The sequence below is a fragment of the Lynx rufus genome, unplaced genomic scaffold, assembly GCF_022079265.1.
Source record: "Lynx rufus isolate CCGP_SWC_20201006 ecotype Redwood Valley unplaced genomic scaffold, mLynRuf1.p SCAF_12, whole genome shotgun sequence".
Classification (NCBI taxonomy): domain Eukaryota; kingdom Metazoa; phylum Chordata; class Mammalia; order Carnivora; family Felidae; genus Lynx; species Lynx rufus.
Window position 1 is genome coordinate 30565624 of NW_025814826.1, and position 26944 is coordinate 30592567.

General features: G+C 38.9%; 1 protein-coding gene across 1 annotated transcript in view; it reads right to left on the bottom strand.

The window, feature by feature from the left end:
- The window catches only part of MRPS28 (mitochondrial ribosomal protein S28), a 107512-nt gene extending 83564 nt beyond the window's left edge, over positions 1–23948 (bottom strand). Inside the window, exons 1-2 of the mRNA XM_047074065.1 lie at positions 23732–23948; positions 2231–2412 (exon numbers count right to left, since the gene is read on the bottom strand). Of these exons, the coding sequence (XP_046930021.1) occupies positions 2231–2412; positions 23732–23947 (398 nt within the window). The 5' untranslated portion in view covers position 23948. The remainder of the gene's footprint in view (positions 1–2230; positions 2413–23731) is intronic.
- Between the last annotated feature and the right edge of the window lie 2996 nt (positions 23949–26944).

Below are 26944 nucleotides of genomic sequence, written 5' to 3' on the forward strand. Positions count from 1 at the left end.
AACCATATTATAGCACTTATTAGAGAAATACAGTCTCAAACACTGATACTTAAAATTCTGTGATTTAGTCAGTAAGGCCTGAGAATCAAATTAGAACTTCTAGTCTCTAATGCATTCTGAAATATTATGCTCAAAAACAAAACATAATGACCAAACTGATGTTTTAAAATGTTAATGAAAAAAGGACAGTATACATAAAAGAATACCCACAAAGACATAAATACCCATGAAAGAAGTAACATAAACAAAACTCCATCCACAAACATAAGGAAAAGTGTACATTGCATTTGCTACTTATAATACATCTACCTGAGCAGGAGACATATTCATAATCCAGCAGAGTTACCTGTAAAATGCATTTTTTATAAAGTTAATACCTGATGTTCTAGCTGCAAACTAGGTTGGCTTGTAAGAATAAAGATGGCCACCGCGACTAGGTAGCGCCCATGGCAGTATGAGGAAAAGCTTACTGATTGTAGGGAGGAGATGAGAAAATTTCTTTGTATAAAATAAAACAGTACTTCATTTTTAAATTACAGATATATGTTCTATTAATGAAAAATGACCTGCCACAGCTACTGCTGACAGCACCCAAGAGCTCAGGATGCCTCTCTTGAAGGATAACTTTAGGACTGCCTATCTTCGCACTTGCCTCTTGCACGAATCCTCATCAATAGGAATTCTTGAGGAATGTCACCGTCAGTTCTCAAAAATCCAAATCACCAGGATTTCAAGAACAGCAGTAATAGTAGCATCTATTTATTATACACCAGTCACTGTCCTAAATCTTTCCATACATTATCTGATTTAATCCCTTCGATGACCCATTACACAACAGACATACAGTATTAATATCTGGATTGACAAACTTATCCTACTTAGAAATTTCTTGAGGTCTTACTCTTTTTGACCAGCTTGTATGTTATTTGATATACCAAGACAGGCTATGCCTGAGCCATTACCTCTCGATGCCAGGTAGCATAAGAGGTCCATTTTCTCCTCCAGGATGTCCCGGTTCATGGCACTTACCTTGCAAGATACTGCTTAGCTTCTGATTATCTGAGGTAGAGGTGTGCTGGCTCCAGACTGCACCAGCTTGTGGGAGCTGGACTGTGTACAAATATTCCCAATTCTGCATTCAGTGACATTACACTGGTGACTTAAAATTGACCAAGGTGGGAGTGTTTTACGCCACAGAAATTGGCAAATCGGGGCCTTTTTTTAATTGGACAACTAGTCATTAAATATTTACTCAAATGCCACTGATCTAAGGAAATTTGTATTCACTGGACCTTTAGGTATCCAGAGCTCTCAGGAGAGAGGCAACCAATTCTCATAATTGCTCTCTTAGATCTAGAGTAGACTCTCTTCCTATTCATTTCTACAATATGACTCATCCTTGAACATCACAAACTTTTCAATCACTGTAATTCATCCTAAGATGCCACTCAGTACTAGACTCACCATTACTTTAAGAATAAAGAACACTGTCAATTAAATTGATGTAACATCAACTGTAAGTTGCATCCTGATACCAGAAATACTGAAATTTTAAAAATGTACACATTAAAAACTGATGGGAAAAAATCATTCCTATTTTGCTTACTATCATTTTCCAATCTCAGAACCTTTGTTCCACATCTCCCTTCACTCTCGATACTCTACTCCTAGATCTGTCATCTTAATGGTTTCCCCAGTGCATTATACTCACAAATATCTTTACCCATAAACAGAATGAATTCTGTTCCATAATAGGGAAAATTCTAATTCTGAGAGTAGATACAGAATAAGAAAGGAAAATAATAAAGCATCAGAATTTGGTAGTGGGAGAGAAAGGAGCACGAAGAAGTAGAAAGGGAGGCTTCTCTGAGAAGCAGAAGACTGTGGAACAGAGGAAGAGGCAAAAAGGTTACACGTAAAATCGCCTGAGCAGCATATATTACTATAAAGTTGGTTTTCATTTTATGGTGGGGATAGTTTATTACTAAGACGAACATTCAGATCTTCCCCAAAACTGCTCTCACGGCTTTGAGAAGATATGAATCTAGGCTAAGGTGACTAACATAACATGACACGAATCTGGCCTAACTTCCCTAACTAGCATTATGAAGAGAAATAAAGCATATTTTCTGTCTTTTAGAAAATCACCAATTAAAGTCCAAAAATACTTTTGAGGTATCTCAACTTTTATGAACAGTATTAAAAAAAACTTGGAAATGATTCTACTTACTCTCCATCCACTTCTGGTCTTCTACACACACAATGAAACTTGCCACCAAAATCAATATAAAGATCATTCTCCACAATATGAAAGATTCGTCCAATAACTAGTTTATCCTTGGCAGGTCCCATCTGTGTAAGAGGAGAATGTCTCAGCATAGACGCAAAGGATTCCACATTTTTTGGAGAGCCCTAAAAATAAAAAGAGATATTTATATGCATATAATTCAATATAAACATATAATATGATAGATATAAGAAAATCTTACAGAAGAAAATTTTAAAAGTCAATGTGCCATATATATTTACATTTTGTAGCAATACTAAAAAATATTTAAATGGAATTGGGGGGGTATTTGTTTTTTTGAGGGGGGGAGCACAAATGAGAGAAGGCAGAGAGAGAGAGAGGGAGAGAGAATCCTACAAGGGGTAAGAGAGAGAGAGAGAGAGAGAGAGAGAGAGAGAGAGAAACGGGGCTTACCCAAAGCGGGACTCGTGTTTTACCCAAAATGGGACTCGTGCTCACCTGAGCCGGGGCTCATGCTCACCTAAAGCGGGGCTTGGGCTCCTCCAATGAGGACTCAAACTCACAAACCGTGAGATCATGACCTGAGTCAAAGTCAGATGCTTAACCAACTGAGCCACCCAGGCACCCCTGGAACTTTGCTTTAAAAAGCTAGATATAGTCTTCAACTTCTTCTTCCTCCCTTTCCTTCTTGAAGAAGAGACCAAGAAAAGCCCTTGGTGGCAGATAATACAGATGTGGTGGCTCAGAGTAGAATCTGGAATGTGAACAAAGTAAGGAGTATCCTTAGACAAAGGCTCCTAGCATGGGGACAGAGGGAGGTCAGTCTGAGCATGTGAGTACAGTATCCAAGAAGGTGACTCACTTTATTCCTAATATTGATCATCTGCCAAAAAACAAAACAAAACAAAAAAACCCTTCAAATTCAAGTTTAATGAGAGTGACTAAACAGTATGGAGGTTCCTCAAAAATAGAACTACCATATGATCCAGTAATTCCAGTACTGAGTGGAATAAAATGAAAATACTTGGGGCGCCTGGGTGGCTCAGTCGGTTAAGCGCCCGACTCCGGCTCAGGTCATGATCTCGCGGTCCGTGGGTACAAGCCCTGCGTCGGGCTCTGTGCTGACAGCTCAGAGCCTGGAGCCTGTTTCAGATTCTATGTATCCCTGTTTCTCTGACCCTCCCCTGTTCATGCTCTCTCTCTGTCTCAAAAATAAATAAATGTTAAAAAAAAAAAAAAAAAGAAAATACTAATTCAAAAAGATACATGTACCCCTAGGTTTATTGCAGCATTATTCACAATAGCCAAAGGATGAAAGCAACCCAAGTATCCAGTGACAGATGAATGGGTAAAGAAGATGTTGTATATATACATACAATGGAGTACTATTCAGTCACAAAAAAGAATGAGATCTTGTCATTTGCAACAACATGAGTGCAACGTAGAGTATATAATGCTAAGTGAAATAAGTCATATGGAGAAAGACAAATATCACATGATTTCACTCATATCTGGGATGGAATGATTTCACTCATATGTGAAATTTAAGAAACAAAACAAACAAAAGAACAAATAATAAAAGAGACAAACCAAAAAACAGACTCCTTAAATAAAGAGAATAAACTAGTGGTTGCCAGGGGGGAGATGGGTGGGAGGATGGGTGAAATTGATAAAGGGTATTAAGAGTATACTTAATGTGATGAGCGTTAACGTATAGAATTGTGGAATCATATTGTACACCTGAAATTGATATAACACTGTATGTTAATTATACTTAAATAAAAAATAACCCAACAAAAGGGTTTTTTAAATTTAAATATAGATTAGGAATAAACATGATTAAAGGTCTTTCAGTTACCAGAATGAACATGAGTCCTTGTTATATGATATTTTTAAATAGCTTTGTTACAATTTTCTTCTTCTTCCTAAAGTAAAATTTCAACGAAAAATAGCTTCTTGTTTTGTGCTGCTCATTTTCCAATCTTTTTACAGACTGAATTTACCTGAGGTAAGACTGATCCTATAATGCAGGCACCTTACCTTTTAATTTTTTTTAAACTTACAAACTTTTTTCCAAACACACGCTTTTTCCGAAATCCATGAGTACAGACTTGTACCTTCTACTCATCTTTAATTTGTGCACGTGGTATGCGCATTCTTTGGCTCAAACTAAGGGAACTACTAAGTTTCTATTTGTGAGAACCGATTACAGAAGAATACTAACAATTTACCTACATCCTGTATTTGGAGTAAGTTTTACATCTGTTATTTAAGAGAGAATTATTAAGAGTTCGAGAGAATACTTACCTTAAAAACTATTAAACCATACTTATGACTCATTTTCAACGCATGTAGTACTCCAAGGATTACAAACTCAAATGCCAGGCTGGGTGGGGACTTGGTAACCAGCAGAATACGTGCCAGTCTAAAAGGTAGAGCCACTACTCAGCTCTAGCTGCAATTGCAATTCAGGTCCAGTGTTGCCACATCTTTTGATTTTCCAAGAAAAGCCAAAAATCCAAGTATCAATGTAAAATTTCTAATTTTTCAATGTTCGCACATTGAAAAAAAGCCTTTCATTTTATAAATCTGATGAAACACACTTTGGCCCAAAGACCAAAGCTTATGACCTTTGCCTCAAGAAAAAGAAAGTCAAAGGAAATTAAAGTCGAAACATTTGGCTGATACCAAGTCCTTTAGATGCTAGAAGGAAGGGATGGTGATGGGTTTGTTTCAGAGGATTGAAACACACTGGGAAAGAATCCTGAGTACTAAGTGTCAATCTAAACCAAAGACAAGTCAGAAGATCTAGATGGCAAACAGAACCGAAAAGGTAGCCAGGAATATTATGCTTTGAGCCATAACACTAGTTTTATAACTCTACAGAATATGATATTAAAGGTCCTTAAACAAGCACCTTGAAAAAATAGTTCTCTCTTGCAGACAGCCAAGGATGAAACACATCCTACAGGCTCAACACAAACAAAGGCTAGGAGTTGCCCTCTAGAGGCCGTGCAAACAGTAACACCAACCCAGCAGTGGCAAGAGCAGCTACTACTACTATTCGACTAGCCAGCCACTATGTCATCCACAACAGCTGCCACCAGGGCGGCTGAAAAGAGCACCACTCAAAGGAAAAAACAGAATATCAACGCTGGGCTCTCATCCTGCCTGCAGTCAAAGAGGGTCCCTCCCTTTGTCCCTAGGACCTGCTTTCCCAGTACCTCACTCCTGTGGTTGACAGCTCCTCCTTCCTCACTCCTCCCCCTCCTCCTCCTCCTTTTCCTTTCCCCCCCTACTTTGGAAGGCTTCCAATTGAAGCCAGGGTCTAATTAAAACAGCCTTAGATGACAGGGAGATCCAGTAGTAAATCTAATGGTTAAACATTTATTGAAAATAATTTAGCCACCACTAGGGCCTGTTCCTAAAATAACACAATTTCCTTCATAACTGTGAAGAGATTTTTGGGCTAAGATTAGTATGATAGTAAAAGGTGTTTCCTAAGTTTCAGAAAATAATTGAATGTTATCGACTAATTATTTAATAAGATCTCAAGACTTTTAGTTCTGTCGTGAAATATTTATACTATAAACTTTACAAAGTTATGAATATTTTATATTGAAGTATAATTGACAAATAACATTATGTTATGCCATTAAAACAATTTCAGGTATACAACATAATGATTTGATATTTGTGTATACTGTGAAATAATCACAATAAGCCTACTTAACATCCTTCACTATACATACAAAAAAACATGATGAGAATTTTTAAGATCTAGTGTCTTAGCAACTTCCAAATATACAACATAGTATTATTAACTATAGTCACCATGCTGCATTCCCTTGACCTATTTATTTTTTTAAGTGTAAGTGTGCATCTTTTGACCCCATTTACTGCCCCCACCCTCTAAACTCCTACTTTTGGCAACCCCAATCTGTTCTCTGTATCTATGAGCTTTTTTTAAATGAGATTTTTGGTTTTTGTTTTAGATTCCACATATAAGTGAGATCATATGCATTTGTCTTCCTCTGACTTATTTCACTTAGCATAATGAGGCCCATGAATGTTATTGCAAATGGCAAGATTTCCTTTTTTTCATGGCTGAACCATTTATGGCATTCCATTGTATATATGTATATGCCCATATATACACACCATGTTTTCTTTATTCATCCATCAATGGACACTTGGGTTGTTTCCATATCTTAACTATTATAAATAATGCTGCTATGAACATGGTGGGTGGTGCATACATCTTTCTGAGTTAATGTTCTGACTTTCTTCAGATAAACACCAGAATTGAAATTGCTAGGTCATACAGTAGTTCTTTTTTTAACTTTTTTAGAAACCTCTGTACTGTTTTCCATAGTGGTTGTACCAATTTACATTTCCACCAACAGTGCACAGGGTTCCTTTTTCTCTACATCCTCACCAACATTTATTATTTCTTGTCTTTTTGATAATAGCTATTTTAACAGGTGTGAGGTGATATCTCATTGTGGTTTTGCTTTGCATTTCCCTGATTAATGATGTTGAGAATCTTTTGCATACTTGTGGGCCATCCATGTCTTCTTTGGAAAAAGGCCTACTTAAATTTCCTTTCCATTTTTGTTGTTTGGGGATTTTTTGCTACCAAGTTATAAGAGTTCTTCACATATTTGGGATATTAACCTCTTATCAGATATATCACTTGTAAGTACTTTCTCCCATTCAATAGAATGCATTTCACTTTGCTGATTGTTTCCTTCCTCTGCTGTAAAAAGCTTTTTAGTTTGACGTAGTCCCACTTGTTCGTTTTTACTTTTGTTGCTTTTGCTTTTGGTGTCAGATTTAAAAAATCATTGCCAAGACCTATGTCAAGGACCTCACCACCTATGTTTTCTCCCAGGAGATTTATGGTTTTAGGTCTTACATTCAAGTCTTCAATCCATTTTGAGTTACCTTTTGTGTATGTTGAAAGACAGTGGTCCAATTTCATTCTTTTGTATGTAGCTGTTCAGTTTTCCCATCACCATTTATTAAAGAGACTGTCCTTTCCCCTTGTATATTCTTGGCTTTTTCATCATAAATTAACTGAACATATACCCACACCTAGAAGTGTGGGTTTACTTCTAGGCTCTCTATTTTGTTCCACTGGCCTATATGTCTTTTTTTATGCCAATAACATACTGTTTTGATTACTACAGCTTTGTAATATAGTTTGAAATCAGGGATTGTTGTGCCTCCAGGTTCTTTTTTCTCAAGATTGCTTCGGCTATTCAAGATATGAATAATTTATATATATATACATATACATATATATATAAATATATATATTTATATATGTATATGTGTGTATATATATATATTTATATTTTTTTTTAATGTTTATTTTTGAGAGAGAAAACAAGTTGGGGAGGGGCAGAGAGGGAGGCAGGATCCAAAGCAAGTTCTGTGCTGACAGCAGAAAGCCTGATTCAGGGCTTGAACTCACAAATTGTGAGATCATGACCTGAGCCAAAGTTGGACACTTAACCAACTGAGCCACCCAGGCACCCCATGAATAATTATATTTTAAAGAAGATTTTAAATTCAAGTAGTAATGGTACTGTTTTTTGTTCCATTATTTTTGCCTCTACTTTGTCACATTTTACAGTGGAAGTCAATGTATTTTCAGTGAGTGAAATGATTTTACCACAAGCATAAGATCCCTGGATTAACACTTGAATTTGCTTTTAAATTGTAAACTCCTTATACTGTTTGGATGCTATGTCAAGTAATCAGACAAAGCTCTCCTTCAAAAATCATAATCCAGAACCATTTCTGAATTCCTCATTTACTTGTCAAATGTTTTCTAAAAACAATAAATGTAGCAATTCCTTCAATCCATGTTGACAACCACCATTGTTAGCTGAAGCAGACTACAGAGACTGTAGGCAGACTGTCACCTGCAGGGTATATCATGGAGCTCAGTGTCTAACCCTGGTTATGGAAAATGTTGCTATAAACCTCATTCATAGAGTTGTCATAGATAAAGCAGGTACCTAAGAGTTGACTGCTTCCTTTAAGAATTGATTATAGAGCATGGGCGCCTGGGCAGTCAGTCAGTCAGTTAAGCATCTGACTCTTGATTTCGGTTCAGGTCATGATCTTCCAGTTCATGAGTTTGGGCCTCGCATAGGGCTCTGCGCTGACAGCTCAGCTCAGAGCCTGGAGCGTGCTTTGGATTCTGTGTCTCCCTCTCTCTGCTCCTCCCCTCCTCTCTCACACACACACACACACACACACACACACACACACACACTCTCTCTCTCTCTCTCTCTCTCTCTCTCTCTCAAAAATAAACATTAAAAAAATTTTTTTTAAATGTCATGTTCTATGATCCTATATAACTCAGTACTATACAAATTCTTTTTTTCAATTGAAGTATAATTAACATACAGTGCTACATCAGTTTCAGGTGTAAAATATAATGATTCAACAATTCTATACATTACTTAGTGCTCATCATGGTAAGTGTGCTCTTAATCCCCTGTATCTATTTCCCCCACTTTCACCCACCTCCCTTTTGGAAACCACCAGTTTGTTCTCTGTATTTAAGAGTTTGGTTGTTGAGTTTTTGTTTTGTTTTGTTTTGTCTTTTTTCTTTGTTTACTTGTTTTGTTTCCTAAATTCTATATATGAGTGAAATCATGTGGTATTTGTCTTTCTCTGTCTTATTTCACTTAGCATTATACCTTCCATTTCTAGTACTATACAAATTCTTTGATAACATTCATGACATGTAAAATCAATCGTTAAATGTTTGTCTTCTTTACTTCAAGATGGAAAAGATGTCTGTTTTGTTCACTACTAAAAAAGTTTACATAAATATATTATCTTGGTTCCTGGAAGAAAAAAAAAATAGGATAGAGTATTTGCTGACGATTCTAAAGAGAAACTTCTGAAATCAATTTCCATCCTATCCATGGCACCATCCCTTTCTATATTGTCCATATTCCAATGTTTAACAAACAATAGTCAAAACTTGCTTTCAGGGATCTCCTATAAAATGCTACTGCTATCTACTTCTACTTTTTATTCTAACCCTGCACAATAAAAACACAGGGACAACTAGTAAAGAATGTCTAGGAAAAGTATCCAGGGCAGGAACTGGCTCATATATAGGCACTCGAAAAAGTCCCTATGGTAAAAGTCTCTGTGAACACAAGATGAGACTACCAAAATGGTTCCACAGGAATACAACTGTAAGATGGGTTATCTAAATTAATTCTGGGCTATCTGGGGTTCATTCTCCGAATTCATTCAATCTAAAGACATTCACGATCCCATTTTCATGAAAAGAGATACTGATAGCCCACAGTGTAAACGATGTACACGGCAAAGCAACTACTTAAATTAACATCTGTAGAAACATAACGACCTATAATCATGACAAGGTTTTGTCATGAAGAAGTATCTTCTGCCTCATATCAATTAGGTCAAAACACAGAAGTATAAAAGTGTCATTTGCTATTAAGTGCACTGGAAAATGATAGCCCCAGGGCTTTAAATACCAGCCTAGAGGTTAACATAAGGGATCTGAAAGTTTGTGTAACTGTCCTAAAAGAAATCTTTATCTCCTTTGGCCTCAGGCCCAAGATTTCAAAACAACAACAACAACAACAAAAAACCAAAACAAACCCAAAACAAACAAACCCAAAAAACCCAACATCTAATTCTGCAGATGGCTTAATGGCAAGGCAAACTGAGTTCCCAATTTCACAGGTTCTCTAGTATTAAAATTGGGGCATTGATTAGGAAGGTGGCGAATCCTGAAATTTAGCACGGGACATATGGGCAAATGCTGATGAACCTGCAGCCCCTAGGCCCCTAACCTGTGCCAGGTATCCTCTGCCAGTAGAAGCAGCCCTTCCATCCCAGTGTGAGGAGGTTGGTCTTCCCTTTCCTGAAGTACCAGCAGTGGTCAACACTGAGGTAGCTGTAGGGGCCCATTGGTCCTCCTAAGTATCCATCTCTCCCACTTCTCAGTGCTTGCAGACCTGCACTGTTCAATATGGTATCCACTAGACACAGGCAGCTATTCAAATTCAATTAAAATTAAATGAAATTTAAAATTCAGTTCCCAAATTGCACTAGCCACATTTCAAATGCTCAACGGCCATATGCAAACAGCACAGACAGTATATATTTCCATCATTACAGAAAGTTCTATTGGATAGGACTAGACCTATAACCAAATTCAAGTCTCAGCAGACCTCAAGGGGTGAGATATAAAGTATAGTCCATGAAGGGGTATAATACACACCAAAAGAACTATATGATTTTGTTAACTGAAATCAGTAGAAACTAAGGATCTGTATGGGAATAGATCCTAAGGGTCCTGGGTCAGGGTGAAGGGAAGACAGTATGGCCTTGGGCCAAATTGACTGATATGGGCTCACCGAGCAGAGATTCAGATACAATGTCAGCTTAAGAGGCTAGGTGTGGGTTTTCAAAGTTTGCTTGGTTGGCTGAATAAAATCTGAACCAAAAGATAGACTATACTAGACGAAGTTGAAATACCAGAACTTCCTTAGGATACCACAGAAGAAGGTACCCAAATGCTTGGAGAGAACAGAATGTTGGAGTGGACCTTTTCACCTAGCCCTTACTGTGGTCCCCAGGAGGATCTATAAGATACTCAGTTCACCAAACCTAAGGGAAAGGCATTTGTGAGGGGAACACCAGCATTTCTGAACTGCTGTGTGGTGACTGCTCTCTGCAGGACTGACTGGTGGGAGCTGCTGCCATAAAGAGCTCTCTGAATTCAGTGGAGATAATGAGACCCTGAAGTGGCAGGAGTCAGGTCAGCACTTACTAGCCAACAACATGATGGGCACGGTTATCATAATGCAACAGAGTGTAAACAGTAATCAAAACAGTCTGACTTGAAGAGCTCTCTGGTGTTGGCTGATTGATTATGGTGTCCCAGAAATGAAACAGATAGGAAAACGCTATAGTTCTAATGAACAGCCTGCCCTGAATCACCACAAATGACTGCCAGGGCCACTCAAATTCCCAAACTTGAACCAATTCCCAGACACTGAGTCCTCTGAATGAAGAGGAGATCATGCAGACTGAGGAAGGATCCTGCTACATAGCTAAAAATGTGTACTGTCGATCGTCCTACTAGCTCTCCTAAAGGGAGTTGTGACTTTACTAGGGTGTCCACTGGGGAAGGAGAAATAATCACACTTTTCAAGGATTATGTGAACTGACATAACTCTTGAAGACCCAATTTGCCGCTAGTCAGAATAGAGGCTTATGGGGGCATGGAGGAGGAGAATGGAGTTTTAGCTCAGGCCCATCCCCTGAACTCACTTTGTGGTTGTTTCCCAAGTTCTAGAATGCATAATGGGAATAGCTTTACTCAGCAACTGGCAGAATGCCCACATTTGTTCCTTAATCTGTGCAGTGAGGGCTATTAAAGTTGGAAAGGAGAAGCAGAAAATATTAGAACTTCATCTACCTACCAAACAAGTACATTGAAGGTAATACCACATTCCCGGAGGCACTGCAATGATTAGTGCCAAGGACCTAGAAGATGCAGGATGGTGATTTCTACCATATTCCCACTTAACTTGCCTATGTGGCCCTATAGAAAACAGATGGGTCTTAGACAGTGCTAATTTAGTACCATAAACTTAATCAAGTAGTAACTCCAACTACAGCTGTTATTCCAGATGTGGTTTCATGGCTAGAGCAAATCAAATACCCCCTATCACCTGGTATGCGCTAAGTGATCTGACAAATGCTTTCTTTTTCTAGGTCTGCTAGTAAACAACACATACTTCAGAGTTACATCAATTCACCAGCTCTGTCATAAACTAGCATACAGGGGCTTTGCCGCTTCATTCCACTGTACATCATATTGGTCTGTAACACATACTGATTGGACTTGGAAGCAGGAAGTTGCAACTACTCTAGATACATGGTAAGACACATGTATGCTAGAGGGTAGGAAATAAATCTCACAAAAATGCTGGGCCTTGGTGAAATTCCTAGGAGGCCAGTGGTCTGGGACATTTTTACCACTAAGAGAGACGTGCAACTCTTTTCTCCAACTCTTTTACCAAAGTGACCCAAAAAGCTGCCAGTTTTTTGAGGAAGGCTCAGAATAAGACAAAGCTCTACAATAGGTCCAGACTACCAGGCAAGCGACTCTACTACCTGGGCTTTAAGACCCTGCAGATGTGGTAGTATTTCAAGTATCTATAGCAGATAAAGCTGTAGAATGGAGATTTTGCCAGACCTCACCAGGTGAATCATAATGCAGAACTAGAGTGGCCCTGAAGGACAGGGATAAAGGAACAGCCTCCCAGGGGACAGAACTTTGAGCAGTGCACCTGATCTCTTTGCCTGGAAGGAAAGATAACCTAAGGTATGGATCTATATTATATTAATCTGTGTGAAGTGACCAATGATTTTGCTGGGTGGTCAGGGATTTAGAAGGCACATGAGTGAGAAATAAATGGCAAGGTCTGGGAAAGAGGTATGTGGATAGACCTCTCTGAATGGGCAGAGTGAGAAAATAAATGAGTCACATGTAAATGATCTCTTTAGCAGAAAGAATCTTAATAATCAGGGGATGATAACCAGTCTTGTGGATGTCAACCTCTTTCCCCAGCTATTCCTGTCCCCCACCAATGCATTCAATAACAAAGGTGCCACAGGAGCAGGGATGTGCTTCTGTCTTAGTGGTAAGAGGGGTATCTCAACATATCCCAGAGGCCACAAACCAATGAAAAATTTCACCAAGGTGGCAGGTCCCTGAATTTTCGTGGGATGGAGGTTATGCATTGATTCAGAAACACTGACTTCTAGTCACCCATGTTAATCTGGCTACAGTCACTGCTAAATGACCAATATGCCAACAGCAGAGACCAACAATAAGCTTCCAATATAGCATCGTTCCCTGAAATGATCAGATTGCTACCTGGTGGCAGGCTATGCTGAGCCATTCTACACAGAAAGGACAGTGATATATTATCACTGGAATAAACACTCTAAATATGGATTTGCCTTTCCTGCCCACAAAGCTTCTATCAAAACCACCACCCACCTTACAGAATCTCTTATTCATTGTCATGGTATTCCACACAGCAGTTTCTAACCAAAGAAATCATTTTATGGAAATGATGTGGGATCATGGGCTCATGTTTAGGGAATTCACTAGTCTTACCAGTGCTGGGCCTGACAGACTAGGGAAATAATCCTTTTTTAAAAAAATTCAACTTTCTATTTTGAGATCATTGTAAATTCACATGTAATTAAAAGAAATAATACATAGAGATCCCCTGCATCCTTTACTCAGTTATCCCAAGGCTAACATCTTGTGAGACCACATAAGATACCAAACCAGGAAACTGACACTGATACAATCCACCAACAGTATTCACATTTTTACCAGTTTTATACCCAATTACTTGTATGTGTATCTAGTTCTACACAATTTTATCACATGTGAAGATTCATGTATTCACCACAGTCACGTTACAGGACAGTTCCATCACTGCAAGGATCCCTCATGCTGCTCTTTTATAACTCCCCATCTTCCTTCTGATCTCCACCCCCATCTCTAACTTTTAGCAACCACTGATCTCCATCTCAATAATTTTGTCATTTCACGAGTGTCATAAACAGACTCATACTGTGTAACCTTTCGGAATGGGCTTTTTTCACTCAGCATAATTCCCGTGAGAGTCATTCAATTTGTTATGTATATCAATCATTTATTACTTTTTACTTCTAAGTAGTATTCCATGGTATGGATGTACCACAGTTTGTTTTACCATTCAACAGTTGAAGAACATCTGGGCCGTTTCCAGTTTTTGGTGATTACAAATAAAGCCGCTATGAACACTTATATACAGGTTTTTATATGAACGTAAGTTTTCATCTCTCTGGGATGAATCCCCTGTGTGCTGGTGCACACATATCTCCTTTAGTAGAACACAACCGTCTCAATTTGGGTAACCAGCCAGAGAAGAGCTGCTGAACTGTGACTCCTGGAATGGAAGTCCACCTCTGATTATCTGACAGTGGCCAAGAGCAGAGTGCTTTAAAAAGCAAGGCAAAATCCAAAATGAACCCACACTGCTTAATTTTATTCCCAAATCCCTACAAACCAGGCTCCACTCAACTGTGATAGTTTCCTTTATTTCATTTGTTATTTAACGCCACCAGATAAAAGCAAACTTAAGGGACATAATCATGGTATTAAAATTATTATTGGGGCGCCTGGGTGGCTCAGTTGGTTAAGCGTCCGACTTCAGCTCAGGTCATGATCTCACAGTCCGTGGGTTCGAGCCCCGCGTCGGGCTCTGTGCTGACACCTCAGAGCCTGGAGCCTGTTTCAGATTCTGTGTCTCCCTCTCTCTCTGCCCCTCCCCTGTTCATGCTCTTTCTCTGTCTCAAAAATAAATAAAAACATTAAAAAAAAACAACTTTAAAAATTATTATTAACATAGGGGCACCTGGTTGGCTCAGACGGTAGACTATGCAACTCTCGATCCTGGGGTTGTGAGTTTGAGCCTCACACCGGTGTAGAGATTACTTAAAATAAAAAAGTGTTTAAAAAATGCTTTAAAACATTTTTAAAAATTATTACATAATCAAAAGAGGAAATTTCAATATAACCTTGAAAAAAAAAAAGAATACCTAAACACCTTAAAAGAATGGAGATTTCTGAGCAAAAATGAGAGTTAATAAAGATACACAAAGTTAATGCTGCCTTGGGAAGTCACTAAACAACCTGAAAGAGTATGATCCGATCATATGACCACCCATGACACAAAATACATACAGAATATATTTAGAATATATTTATCTTTTACTTTAGGAAATGTATAGTATTATTTATAAGCATATTATAAGTGTTGACTTTTTCCTAGAGATTTATACCTACTTCAATTCACTCCTATCGTTTTTTTATTGACTAGTAATTTTCTCTAAACATGCTTTGAAAATGTTAGACTCCACTGTGAAACTAAACACTTCAAAAGACTTTTCTTACTAACTTAGGGATAACTCACCTAGAATTTCATAATGTAAAAAACCAGCTGGCACCATGGTTAAAAATCGGAAATCTTTTTCAACATTCCTTTACATATTCGTTTTTAATTTTTTTACTGTTTTATTTTGAAAGAGACAGAAAGAGAGAGACAGAGGAGGGGGGCTGAGAGAGAGAGATGGAGACACAGGATCCAAAGCAGGCTCTAGGCTCTGAGTTGTCAGCACAAAGCCTGACAAGGGGCTCAAACTCACGAATTGTAAGATCATGACCTGAGCTGAAGTTGGTCACACAACCGACTGAGCCATCCAGGTACCCCTACATAAAATACTGGTATAGGGTGCCTGAGTAGCTCAGTTGGTTAAGCATCTGACTCTTGACTTCAGCTCAGGTCATGATCTCACAGTTCATGAGTTCAAGCCCCGCACCGAGCTCCACACTGACAGTGTAGGACCTGATTGGGATTCTTTCTCTCCTCTCTCTGCCCTGTTCTCTCCCTCTCAAAATAAATAAATAAACTTAAAAAAAAAAATAAAGAGAATAAAACATTGGTACAATTTTTAAGTCATCAATATAAACCTAGTGAGAAAAAAAGGGTAAATAAAACTAAAGAATATTACTACTATAGGAATTTAGTAGACTTAAAATTTACTCTAAAAATAAGAGAATTTTCCCCCTGATATTAAAACAAACCCTTTAAATAAGTTATATTTTGGATTTTTTTGGTATTCTGGGAGAAAAAAATATCTGATTTGTATGTTCTGTCTTCTGGAATGTTCCAACATTTTGAAATAAAAAATACCAGTAAGAAATATTCATGAAAAAGTGAAAAACAATATTTTTTAAAACCTGCATGAAAGCTAATATATTGCTAAAATAAAAATATAAACTGTCTTGTAACATTACTATTCTATGTAAATAAACTAACATAGTAAAGTGTTATTCTCTTATCTTAAAAGAATAAAACGTTCTACCGTGTGGTCTCAAAACCTCTCGCAAACCATTTTTCAATGTGCTGAAAATCATATGCTACCCTCTACCGTTGAGAAACAGTATTATTCACAAAGCAGAAAACTAAATATTTGCTCAACTATTGCCACCTTGTGGCTAAAAGATGGGTCATCTGCTATTGCATAGCTTCCAATTGGCTTAACAGATTCTACATATCTCTACTGTGTAAGTGACATAACAGGATCAGAGGTTTTAAAATATTTCTTTAGAGACGCCTCGGTGGCTCTGTCAGTTAAGCATTCCACTTCGACTCAGGTCATGATCTTGTCTTGTGGTTTGTGAATTGGAGCCCTGAGTCAGGCTCTGTGCTGACAGCTCAGAGCCTGGAGCTGCTTCGGATTCTGTGTCTCCCTCTCTCTGCCCCCTTCCCACTCAGTCTCTGTCTCTCTCTCAAAAATAAATAAACATTAAAAAAAAAAAATCTTTAGAAAATAAATAAAAAAAATAAAATATTTCTTTAAAAAAAAGAGGAAAATGTATCTAAGTTAAAAAATATATACATAGCAGGGGCACCTAGATGGCTCAGCTGATTAAGCGTCAGACTCTTGATTCTTGATCTCTAGGGTTGTGAGATGGAACGCTGCATAGGACTCTGCGCTGACAGTCCAGAGAGTGTTTGGGATTCACTGTCTCCCTCTCTCCCTGCCCGTCCCCTGTGCATACTCTAAATACACACATACATACATACATTTAAGAAAAACAATAAAAACATAAATAAAAACATTAAAAAATATATTTTATATACATGCATACATACTTAGCAAACATTTACCAGGTCGTCTATACATAAGAGTATGTCATGCTGGGGGCACCTGGGTGGCTCAGTTGGCTAAGCATCTGATTTCTGTTCAGGTCATGGTCTCATAGTTCATGAATTCGAGTCCCACGTCCAGTGAGCTTGAGCCCCACTTCAGGATTCTCTCTCTCCCTCTCTCTCTGCCCCTCACTCGCACTCTCTCTCTCAAAAAAAAGAGTATGTTGGTTACAGAAATGAAAGGAATTGGTTCCTACCCTCAAAAAAACCCCACAAAGAACGAGTTGAAGAGATAGCTAGATAAACCAGTATTAAAGGTAATAAACCAAAGAAAAACAGAAGTGGGTAAGTAAGCATGGGATGAGGGTGGCACTTACAAACAACAGCATTTCAGGTCCTTTAAATCTGAGATCCCTCCAACTAGTAGCTTCAATAAAATCTTAGGATAAGTATTTCATGATGAACTGCCCTTGATTAAATCACCCCCACAGGGAACGTTCCTTTTTGAGAAAAACTTGCCTCACTCTTACTGAATAGCACTTACTTCTGGAGGTACACATACACATACCTACGTTGGCATTACGTTGGCAAGGATAAGAATTACATCAATGGGTATAATTTCAACCTACATTGTTGAGTATACACACATATTGTTAAATCTAATAACAGGTCACCCAAGATATAACTGTATAAATTTAATTCCAATTTGAATCAACAAATACATACTTAGTCCCTAACTTATGTGTAACGGATTATGCAAAGAATCAAAAGAGTGAATAAAAAAATGATTCCTAATCTCCAGGGAACTACAATCTAAAGAACAGGATAGAACAAGTACTCCAATGACTTCAGTATAACTTAAGAGTTGTGTGTGTACCATAAAGGGAATATCAAATAAAGTTCCAGGACATTCAAAAGGAGTTTTGCCTGGTTGATGAGATGATAAACGCCTCGTGGAGAAATGATTTTTACAATGGAATTTGCAGGTACAGAAGCTAATTCCAGGGGAAATAACAAAGACCAAAGGGGGGAAAAAAAACAACAACAACAATGATTTGTTTAAGCAACAGCAAACTACTTACACGGAGAAATATTTTTGAGCAGAAACTGTTTTACAAATGAAATCTTACATATAAACCCAATATATATGACATAAATGTAGCATTTTCTTAGGATAAAGTATATTTTATGGCTCAAATTGATAGCACTTACTTATTATGAAGTCAAAAAACATGATCATGGGGGTGCCATGGTTAAGCAGCCAACTTCAGTTAAGTCTGAGGGTTCAAGACCCGCATCAGGTTTTAGGCTGACAGCTCAGAGCCTGGAGCCTGCTTCTGATTCTGTGTCTCCCTCTCTCTCTGCCCCTCCCCCACTCACACTCTCTCTCTCAAAAATGAATAGTTTTAAAAAGTTTTAAAAAATGTGAACATGAAGTTATTGTGATAAAAATCACAATTTGATATCAGTGGTGAAGAATAACAACCCCAGTTCCCAATTTCTGTATTTTGTTTTAAGGGCTCAATATCAAGAAATACCCGATATGGAAAAAGAGGTGAGGAAACAGGCATTTTCATGCATTCCAAGTGGGAGTGTGGTGCAAACAGGTTTTATCTACCAAAGCTCAAATTACCTGTACACTTCTGCCCCAGCATATATCCCATAAGTATGCAAAAAATATGTAAATGCTCACTGTAGCAGGTCTGTATTTAAAAAAAAAAAAAGCAGAAAACAATCTAGAATCTCATTAATAAAGGCCTCATTAAATAAATTACAGTACATCCATACCATGGAAAACCAAGCAAATTTTTTGCAATGAGGTGTATATACATTACACATATGTAATGATAAGAAAAAATATTCAGTTATACTTCCATGAAAACAGCAATTTTCAGCAGCAGCAACTAAAATATACTGGGTGCTTACTAAGCACCAGACACTTGCGCTAAGTGTTTAAATAATAAATTCATTTAATCTCATAATAATTTCATGACAAAGAATTTTTACAAAAAGGGAAAAGATATACATATATTAAGTAATTACCCAAGAAAACACAGCTAGTAAATGATAGAAGAACCAGGATTCAAACCGAGACTATCTGAATCCAGAACTTATGCTTTTTCTTTTTTTTTTTTTTTTAACATTTATTTGTTTATATTGAGAGAGAGAGAACGCAAGTGGGGAAAGGGCAGAGAGAGGGAGACAGAGAATCCCAACCAGGCTCCACACTGTCAACACAGAGCCCAAAACGGGGCTCCATCTCATGAACTGTGAGTCTCATGAATGGTGAGATCATGACCTGAGCCAAAATCAAGAGTCGGACGCTTAACCGACTGAGCGAGCCACCTAGGAGCCCCCAGAACTTACACACTTAAAACAGTAATAATGTAATTCACAACAGTACCAACCAATTTGTGGGTTTTTTTAAGTATATATATCAATAATTAGCTTGCACTTATAAATGTACATATAAAATCTCTGGAGGTATGAAGTATGCATTTTAAAAATACACTCCAGGGGCTCCCGGGTGACTCAGCTGGTTAAGCGTCTGACTTTGGCTCAGGTCATGATCTCCCAGTCTGTGAGTTCAAGCCCCACATTGGGCTCTGTGCTGACAGCTCAGAGCCTGAAGCCTGCTTCAGATTCTGTCTCCCTCTCTCTCTGCCCCTTTCCCACTCATGCTCCGTCTCTCTCTCTCTCTCTCTCACTCAAAAATAAACATTAAAAAAAAATTTTTTAAACACACTCTGAAGGCATTCCTTATTTGCTGCAAATAGTTTCCTTTGTGTGACAACTCAAAAACAACAACAACAACAACAACACAGAACAAACACACATACATACTCCCAGCCTGGAAAGTGAGGGGAAAAAAGGAAAAGAGGGCTTTTACATTTCACATTTATAATCTTCAATGCTATTTGAATTTTCCTTTTAAAGTAAGCAAATACTATTTTTATACTTTTTCAAAAATTTCGATCATAGAACAAAGATGAACTTTATTCATCTTGTAAACTCAGGATATTTTTCCATTAAATAGATTCAGAAACTTCAAAAAGTAAAGCAAAAGCTTTTTCATAAAGTTGAATCTCTTTTAATACCTAACAACCACTCATATTGCTCATTATAAATATAAGTCAGAAAAGCACTAAAAACTTCCACTAAACACTAAAACTAATGTATTTTCACTTTTATTACTCTTAAAATTGTTTTTGCTCAATTACTATTCTGGACAAGCACACTTAATAGATGTGCTCAAACCTGCACTATTCTTAGCTAGACAACTGTTTGTAAGCAGTTAACACAGATTTCAATTCAGACAGCCCAGGCATAATAAATTTCAAATATGCACTATGTGCACTATTCTTCCATTCACCCATTTAGCAAACATTTATTGAGTGCCCATTAAAGGCCAAGGTGCTAGGGATGTAACAGAACAAGTCAGACAAGGTGTCTTCTCTCCCCTCTGAAATTTATATTCTAGTGGGGAAAAAAGCCAGGAAAAGCTTTGTTCTGAAGTATGCACGTTGCTCTGGACCCACAAGTTAACATACTAATGACTACAAATAACCTTAAATTGAGATTAAACAGAAGGACAGGTTTTTTTTTTTAAGTTTAAGTATTATTAATTATTTAGGTAAGCAGTAGGATTTCATTCAAAGAGCATGCAATCCTGAAAGCTAAGGCCACAGAAGAGCTAAAATGTACTGAGTGAGCTAAAGTTGACTGCAACAGTCACTGGGCTAAGAGCACTTCAAATGTTTTATTTCATGCAAACTCTCCCATAACCCCAGTGAGAGTTATGCCCATTTTGAGATAAGAAAGCAAACTTAAGATAGGCTAAGTAACTTGTCCAAAGTTAACTAGTAAGATGGCTGAACCAGTCTCTGAATACTGACCTTCTGAAACTGAATGGAAACTCTAATATCTGTATTGGACTGGGTCCTGTACGGCAGGCAGCAGGCTGATGATGGAATGATGTGTATTTAATCTTGCAGACAGTGCAAAGGAAGCTTTACAAGATTCTCAACCAAAGCAAAAAGAGTATCTCATTAAATCTGCCCAACTTTAGGAAGGTAACTGTCCACTGTATATAATGACCTAGACCAGGGAGCAACTGGTCAGCAGCATCAATTAAAAATGAGTAAAGGCGGAGCGAGGGGGGAGTCTGGGTGCTCAGTCGGTTAAGCGTCGGACTCTTGTTTTCAGCTCAGTACAGGATCTCAGCCCCAAGTTGTGAGATCCCACCCCAAGCTGGGCTCCTCACAGACAGCACGAAGCCTGCTAAGGATTCTCCCTCTGCCCCTCTCCTGCTTAAACACTCTCTCTCTCAAAACAAATAAACTTTTTTTTTTTTTTTAAGAACGAGTAAAGGGATCGTTGTAACTGTAACTGTAACATGTAACTGTAAATGCTCCAAAACTACCAACTCTTTGAATGGAGACTACGGCCCAGCCTCCTGATTACCCCCCTCCCCAGGGAATTTTCCTTCCTTCCATTAAACCAAGATGTTGAAAAATCCTGAATAATAAGTGAACCAGCATGTCACAACCAAACACATTTAACCTCCACCTAGTAGAATAATATTTTCTAAACTGTGTTAGGTAGAGAACAATTGCCCAGAGAGACTCCACTCAGCCTGAGCTGGACTGAACAATTCTGATATGCTGGGAATGCCAAGAAACCCTCCAGCCTCCTCTTGGATGCTTAACTGACTGAAAAGTTAAAGGGAAAGGAAGGTAATGGAATCCTGATCACTCTCAAATACCTTGATTGGTTCCTTCATTAAACAAACATTACTGCTTACCATATGAAATCCGCAAGTACGGTCACCATTTGGGGCTTCAAATACGATACATACAACGCTACAATTTCACTCTTGCCACAATTAACTCAGCAGTTGAGAAGTATTTTCTGGTAGTTTCTGAAGGTGTTTGGAATGTAGTGATAAAGCATGGAGGAAGGGGTATAAATGAGAAATGTTGGAAGATGAGAAATAGGGAAATCCCTTATCTACATAAATATCTGGGGAATGGAAATGAATTACATTTATGTTTCCTACTTTACCACACGTAATCCTCAAAGCCATCCACCAAGGATGGATCTAAATCCATCCAACAGTCAACTTCAGGTCAGTCACTGGCATTCTTCTCGGATTTTATGACTTCTCCAGGTACGGTAGACAAATAATTGTCCACATCCTCATCCCTGGTATTTGTGACTATGTTACAGACTTTGGGTGGGCCCAAAGTCATCACAAGAGTCTTTAAAAATGGAAGAGGGAGGCAGAAGAGAAGTCAGAGTGATTGGATGTGAGAAGAACTCAATGGGCTGTTGCTGGCTTTGAAAATGGTGTAGGGGGGACAGTAAGTGAAGGAATGCAAGCATCCTCTGCAGGCTGGAAAGGCAAAAAAACAGATCCCACCCACAGAAAGGAACCAACCCTGTCAACATCTCGATTTTAGCCAAGTGAGACATCAGTCAGACTTCTCACCTACAGCACTAAAAATAACAAATCTGTTGTCTTAAACCACTAAATCTGTGGTAATTTGTTAGGGCAGCAAATAGAAACCTAATGCACCAGGCTTCTCCTAAACCCTGGATTTTAGGAAATTTTTGTCAATAACTATTAACAATTATTTACTAAATTCCAGGTAGTTTTCTATAATCCAGGACACAACCTGTCTGTGAACTGTTTGGTGCTGGTCTCCAAAGAAAGTACAAAAATTGAGAGTGTTTATTTTTACATAATTTACCATGGCCACACATTCAATTTCATGTCTGCTGAATTTAGTAATAAAAAATTGTGTCTCATTGGGGTGCCTAGGTGGCTCAGTCGGTTAAGACTTCGGCTCAGGACTTCAGCTCAGGTCGTGATCTCGAAATTCACGAGTTCGAGCCCAGCGGCCGGCTCCGTGCTGACAGCTCGAAGCATGGAACCTGTTTCAGATTCTGTGTCTCCCTCTCTCTCTCTCTGCCCCTCCCCCGCTCGCGCGCGCGCGCGCGCGCTCTCTCTCTCTCTCAAAAATAAAAATAAACATTTAAAAAAATGTGTCTCGTATTTATGTCTATCACTTCCAGTTCATTTATCTAGTAATTTCATCGTATTTTACAAACTATTGCCTGAAACACATGGAAAAAAATTTTAACGTCATTTACAGAAAAGGAAAGCGAAGCATTGATAAATCACTTGCTCAAGTTCGTAGAGACAGTAATTCTCTTCCACCTATCCACTGAATTAACAAATACTTATAAAGAGCCTCGTACACCAGACACCAAGCTCCACGCTGGAACTTCTGTGTATAAAGGACTCCAATAGCAAAGAGGCCTGCCTCTCCCGGTGTAGAGCCCAATTCGTCTTTGAGTCCCAGGAGTCTCCCCAGATCGCCGAACTGGTAGCGCGTCCTGCTGTTTTCCCTTCCAGCACTCACCCAGGAAGACGCGCGCAAAAAAGAGTGGGGACAAAGCAGGTAAAGGCCGCAGGAAGTACAACCAATGGAGAAACATACCAAGAGCTCTCTTGGTTCCAAGTAGCCCGCTGCAGGGCCAAGACACACCCCTGACCCCAGCTCCACCTCCCAGACCAGGCTCCGCCCCGACTCCCGCCCCACCCACCACGCGGGAGCTCGCCTCAAACCCCAGCCCGGTCGACGGTATGTCTGGCGCAGTTCCTGCAACTCACTCTCTTCTGCGGGAGTTCCCCCTTTCGCCACAGCTCTGAATGCCGCTCCAAAGCGTTCGCGAAGCCGCCTGGGCGCCTTTTAGGCTCTGGGGAGTCGGAACTCTCACCCCCGGAGCTACTCTCAGTTCCTGCGCCTCGACAGGGCCGAGAGAAGAGAAACACTCGCAGGAAATGGCTTTCGGCAGTGACTGCACGGGTCCGGCACAGCGCCGCCATGACGGCTCCGAAACCTCTGACCTTGTACCTCTCCGCAAGCGCGCAGGTCACGGGGCGGAGCAGCGAATGGCCCACCCACTTACAGAGCACTGATGATCCCTGGGCATGCTGTAGTCAGTTGATGCAGGGGAGGAGTGTGGCCACCGGGGGCGGTGGGGCAGATGGTTAAACTACAATCGGTGGATTAAATCGTTGGTGCCCGAGGGGCCGCCTGCTGACCGCGGTCTGCTAAATTTTGCGCGGAAAGCGTTTTTGACTCGTAGGAATTTCGTTCCCCAGGGCATCGCTTGAACCTTGTCCTGCTGTAAATTCTTATAATGCGACACTTGCTAGCCCCGCCGCCTGGGTTTTTTCTCCAAATGGCCGGAAGACCGGTTTTTCGGGTCTCTGCTCAAATAGGTTCTCCTTGATTACCATATTTAGAATTGGAAATCCAAACACACTGTCGGACTCTCCTGGTTTCCTTTATACCAGGTAGCATTTTCAGTATGATCTATGGTTTAATTATAATTTGTTTCGCGTCCGCTGTCCCAAATTTGTAAACTCTTTGCTGTTGGGTTCCTGACACTGGGCACGTAATAAGGCTCAACGAACGTTTATGAAATCCTGGAGCCAAGGTTGTTTTTTTCACTTCTGAGATCAGTCCATTGACGTTACAAAATTTAATCTAAGACGTTTTTATCATTTGTTAGAGAACTACAATTCCATCTAAGGAATTAAAGTTCAGAATGTGCCTAAACCTGCACCACCAGAGACCACACCATCACTTATGATTTTCTCCCCTTTTCCCCACCAACGTTAATTCCCAGAATTTGTCCCTTTCCAAAACCCAGCCTAACACCATATTTATACATTTCCTTTTACCATTAATAATAAGTCTTACCTGAAACGTGTTTACATTATTATCGGTGGCTATTTCTGCTTATACTTCCCTTCAAGAAAAAGTGGTAAATTGTAAAGTGCATTGGCCAGGGGACCTTATGAACCCCTTAGTTCTAGGTCTGACTGTAATCCTGATCTCTGGCAAACCAATTTAATGTTGATTTGACTTCCTCACTTGTAAATCCAATCCATTAACCCCTCTGCTAAATTTTAAGTGCTTTGTAAATTTAACTAAATCAGTAGCTATAGAACACATGGGATTACGAAGGTCCCAGCCCTAAATTTCAATAGATGTATGATATTCATATCCTACCTCAGTCAGATGACAAATTCCTTGAGGATTATGAGAATGGGCATTTTAGGACAAATCCTGAGGTTTTTAATGTATAAATGCTTGTATCAACTGACTTCAAGTTATGCTTAGTTCTTTACCTTTGGTAGAGCATCAGTAGTTTAAGGACTGGACAAATCTAAAAGGAGATACCTACACACTTTGTCCTAGCCTATACCAACTGTAACACCAGCTCTAATGGGAGTATTTTAACATCTTGATGGCACCTTAGGGATTCTGATCCTGTTCTCGTTGCACTATGCGTTCTTTCTTGCTTTATTAAAAATACAGGCCTCTCTTTCCCTGTAGCTTGCAAATTGTTACTACGTAGCTTGCAAATTGTTAGCACATTGTAAAAATATTAGTAATGGTGGATGGCAAGGAAAATAAACAGAAAATGGCTCCTTACCTAGTGGTTGTAATTTCATTTATAAAATGGTTACACTGCCACATCCTTGAGGAAAGAATTAAGGGAAATGAGTGAACATGCCCAACACTTACTGAAAGCTTAATAAATACTGGCTATTAATGTCTGGGTGGAGGTGACCAGGAAGTGATTAGAAGTTCATGCCTCTTAAGCATACATAAAAACCTGGAAAGTAAGATAGGACTAGTGATACACTGGGGAGATAACAGTATTACTCTAAAGATGGTCATTTCAGCCATAGAGATAAATAAAATCATTGAAAGAGTCCACGTAGATCAATAAGGATAGGGAATAATATTAAGGAAACTGGAAGAGATTATCAGAAAATAGTCAAACTGAAAAATAAGAATAGAGAACTGATCCTAGAAACCAAGGGGAAGACCAAAGCATCATAAGAGTATTAAAGCAAAAGATCATACCCACTTATAAATATTCTTTTGAGCCTGTTCTTCTGAGCCTATTCTTTTGAACTGACAATTACAAAACTGTCAGACTTTCCTGTATGCTAGGAAAACCACCAAATTAAAAGAATCACACTACCAGCCAACCTCATTATGTAATAAAATTTACCTAGGAGAGCTGGCAAGAATTTTAGTCACCAAATAGCATCTATTTAAGTATGAAGTCCTGGCAGGTGATAGGTACCTGCGGGCCCTGCCCTCTGGAGGCTTACAAACTAAGAGTGAGTTCTTTTGGCTCATTCTGATTTGGTTCACTTTGATTTCAGAATCAGAATATGGAAATTACTTGTGTAAGGTTTGTAAATTTATTTAAAACTGATGCTTTAAATATATATACTTAAGTTTATTTATTTGGGGGGGGGGGAGGGGCAGAAAGAGTAGGAGAAAGAGAATCCCAAACAGGCTCAGTGCTGTCAGCACAGAGCCTGACGTGAGGCTCCATCTCATGAAATATGAGATCATGACCTGATCTGAAGTCAAGAATTGGATGCTTAACCGACTGAGCCACCCAGGTGCCCCCAAAGGGATAATGCTTTATATTAACTCTAACCCAATATGGTCTCTACAATTAATCCAATTACAATGGGACAGTCCCGAATTAATGGCCAAATGTTTCTTCACAAAACAATCTGATTTTTCATCTGGGTCTTAAGAGCTATAAAGAAACACATGTGATCCTGACATAGGACTTTATGCAGCAACTCCTCTGCCTAGATACAGCAAATAGTCACTTACAGTCAACATGTAGCTTATTCAATTTTGTTTGACACACTTGATTCCATACAGCTACTTAGGGTTTTTTTTTCCGTATCTGGGATATGAAGTGTCTAGACAGAAGTTGTATAATGGACTCACCTCTTTCCTTGATAGGTAATACATACAAAAGGACCCATACC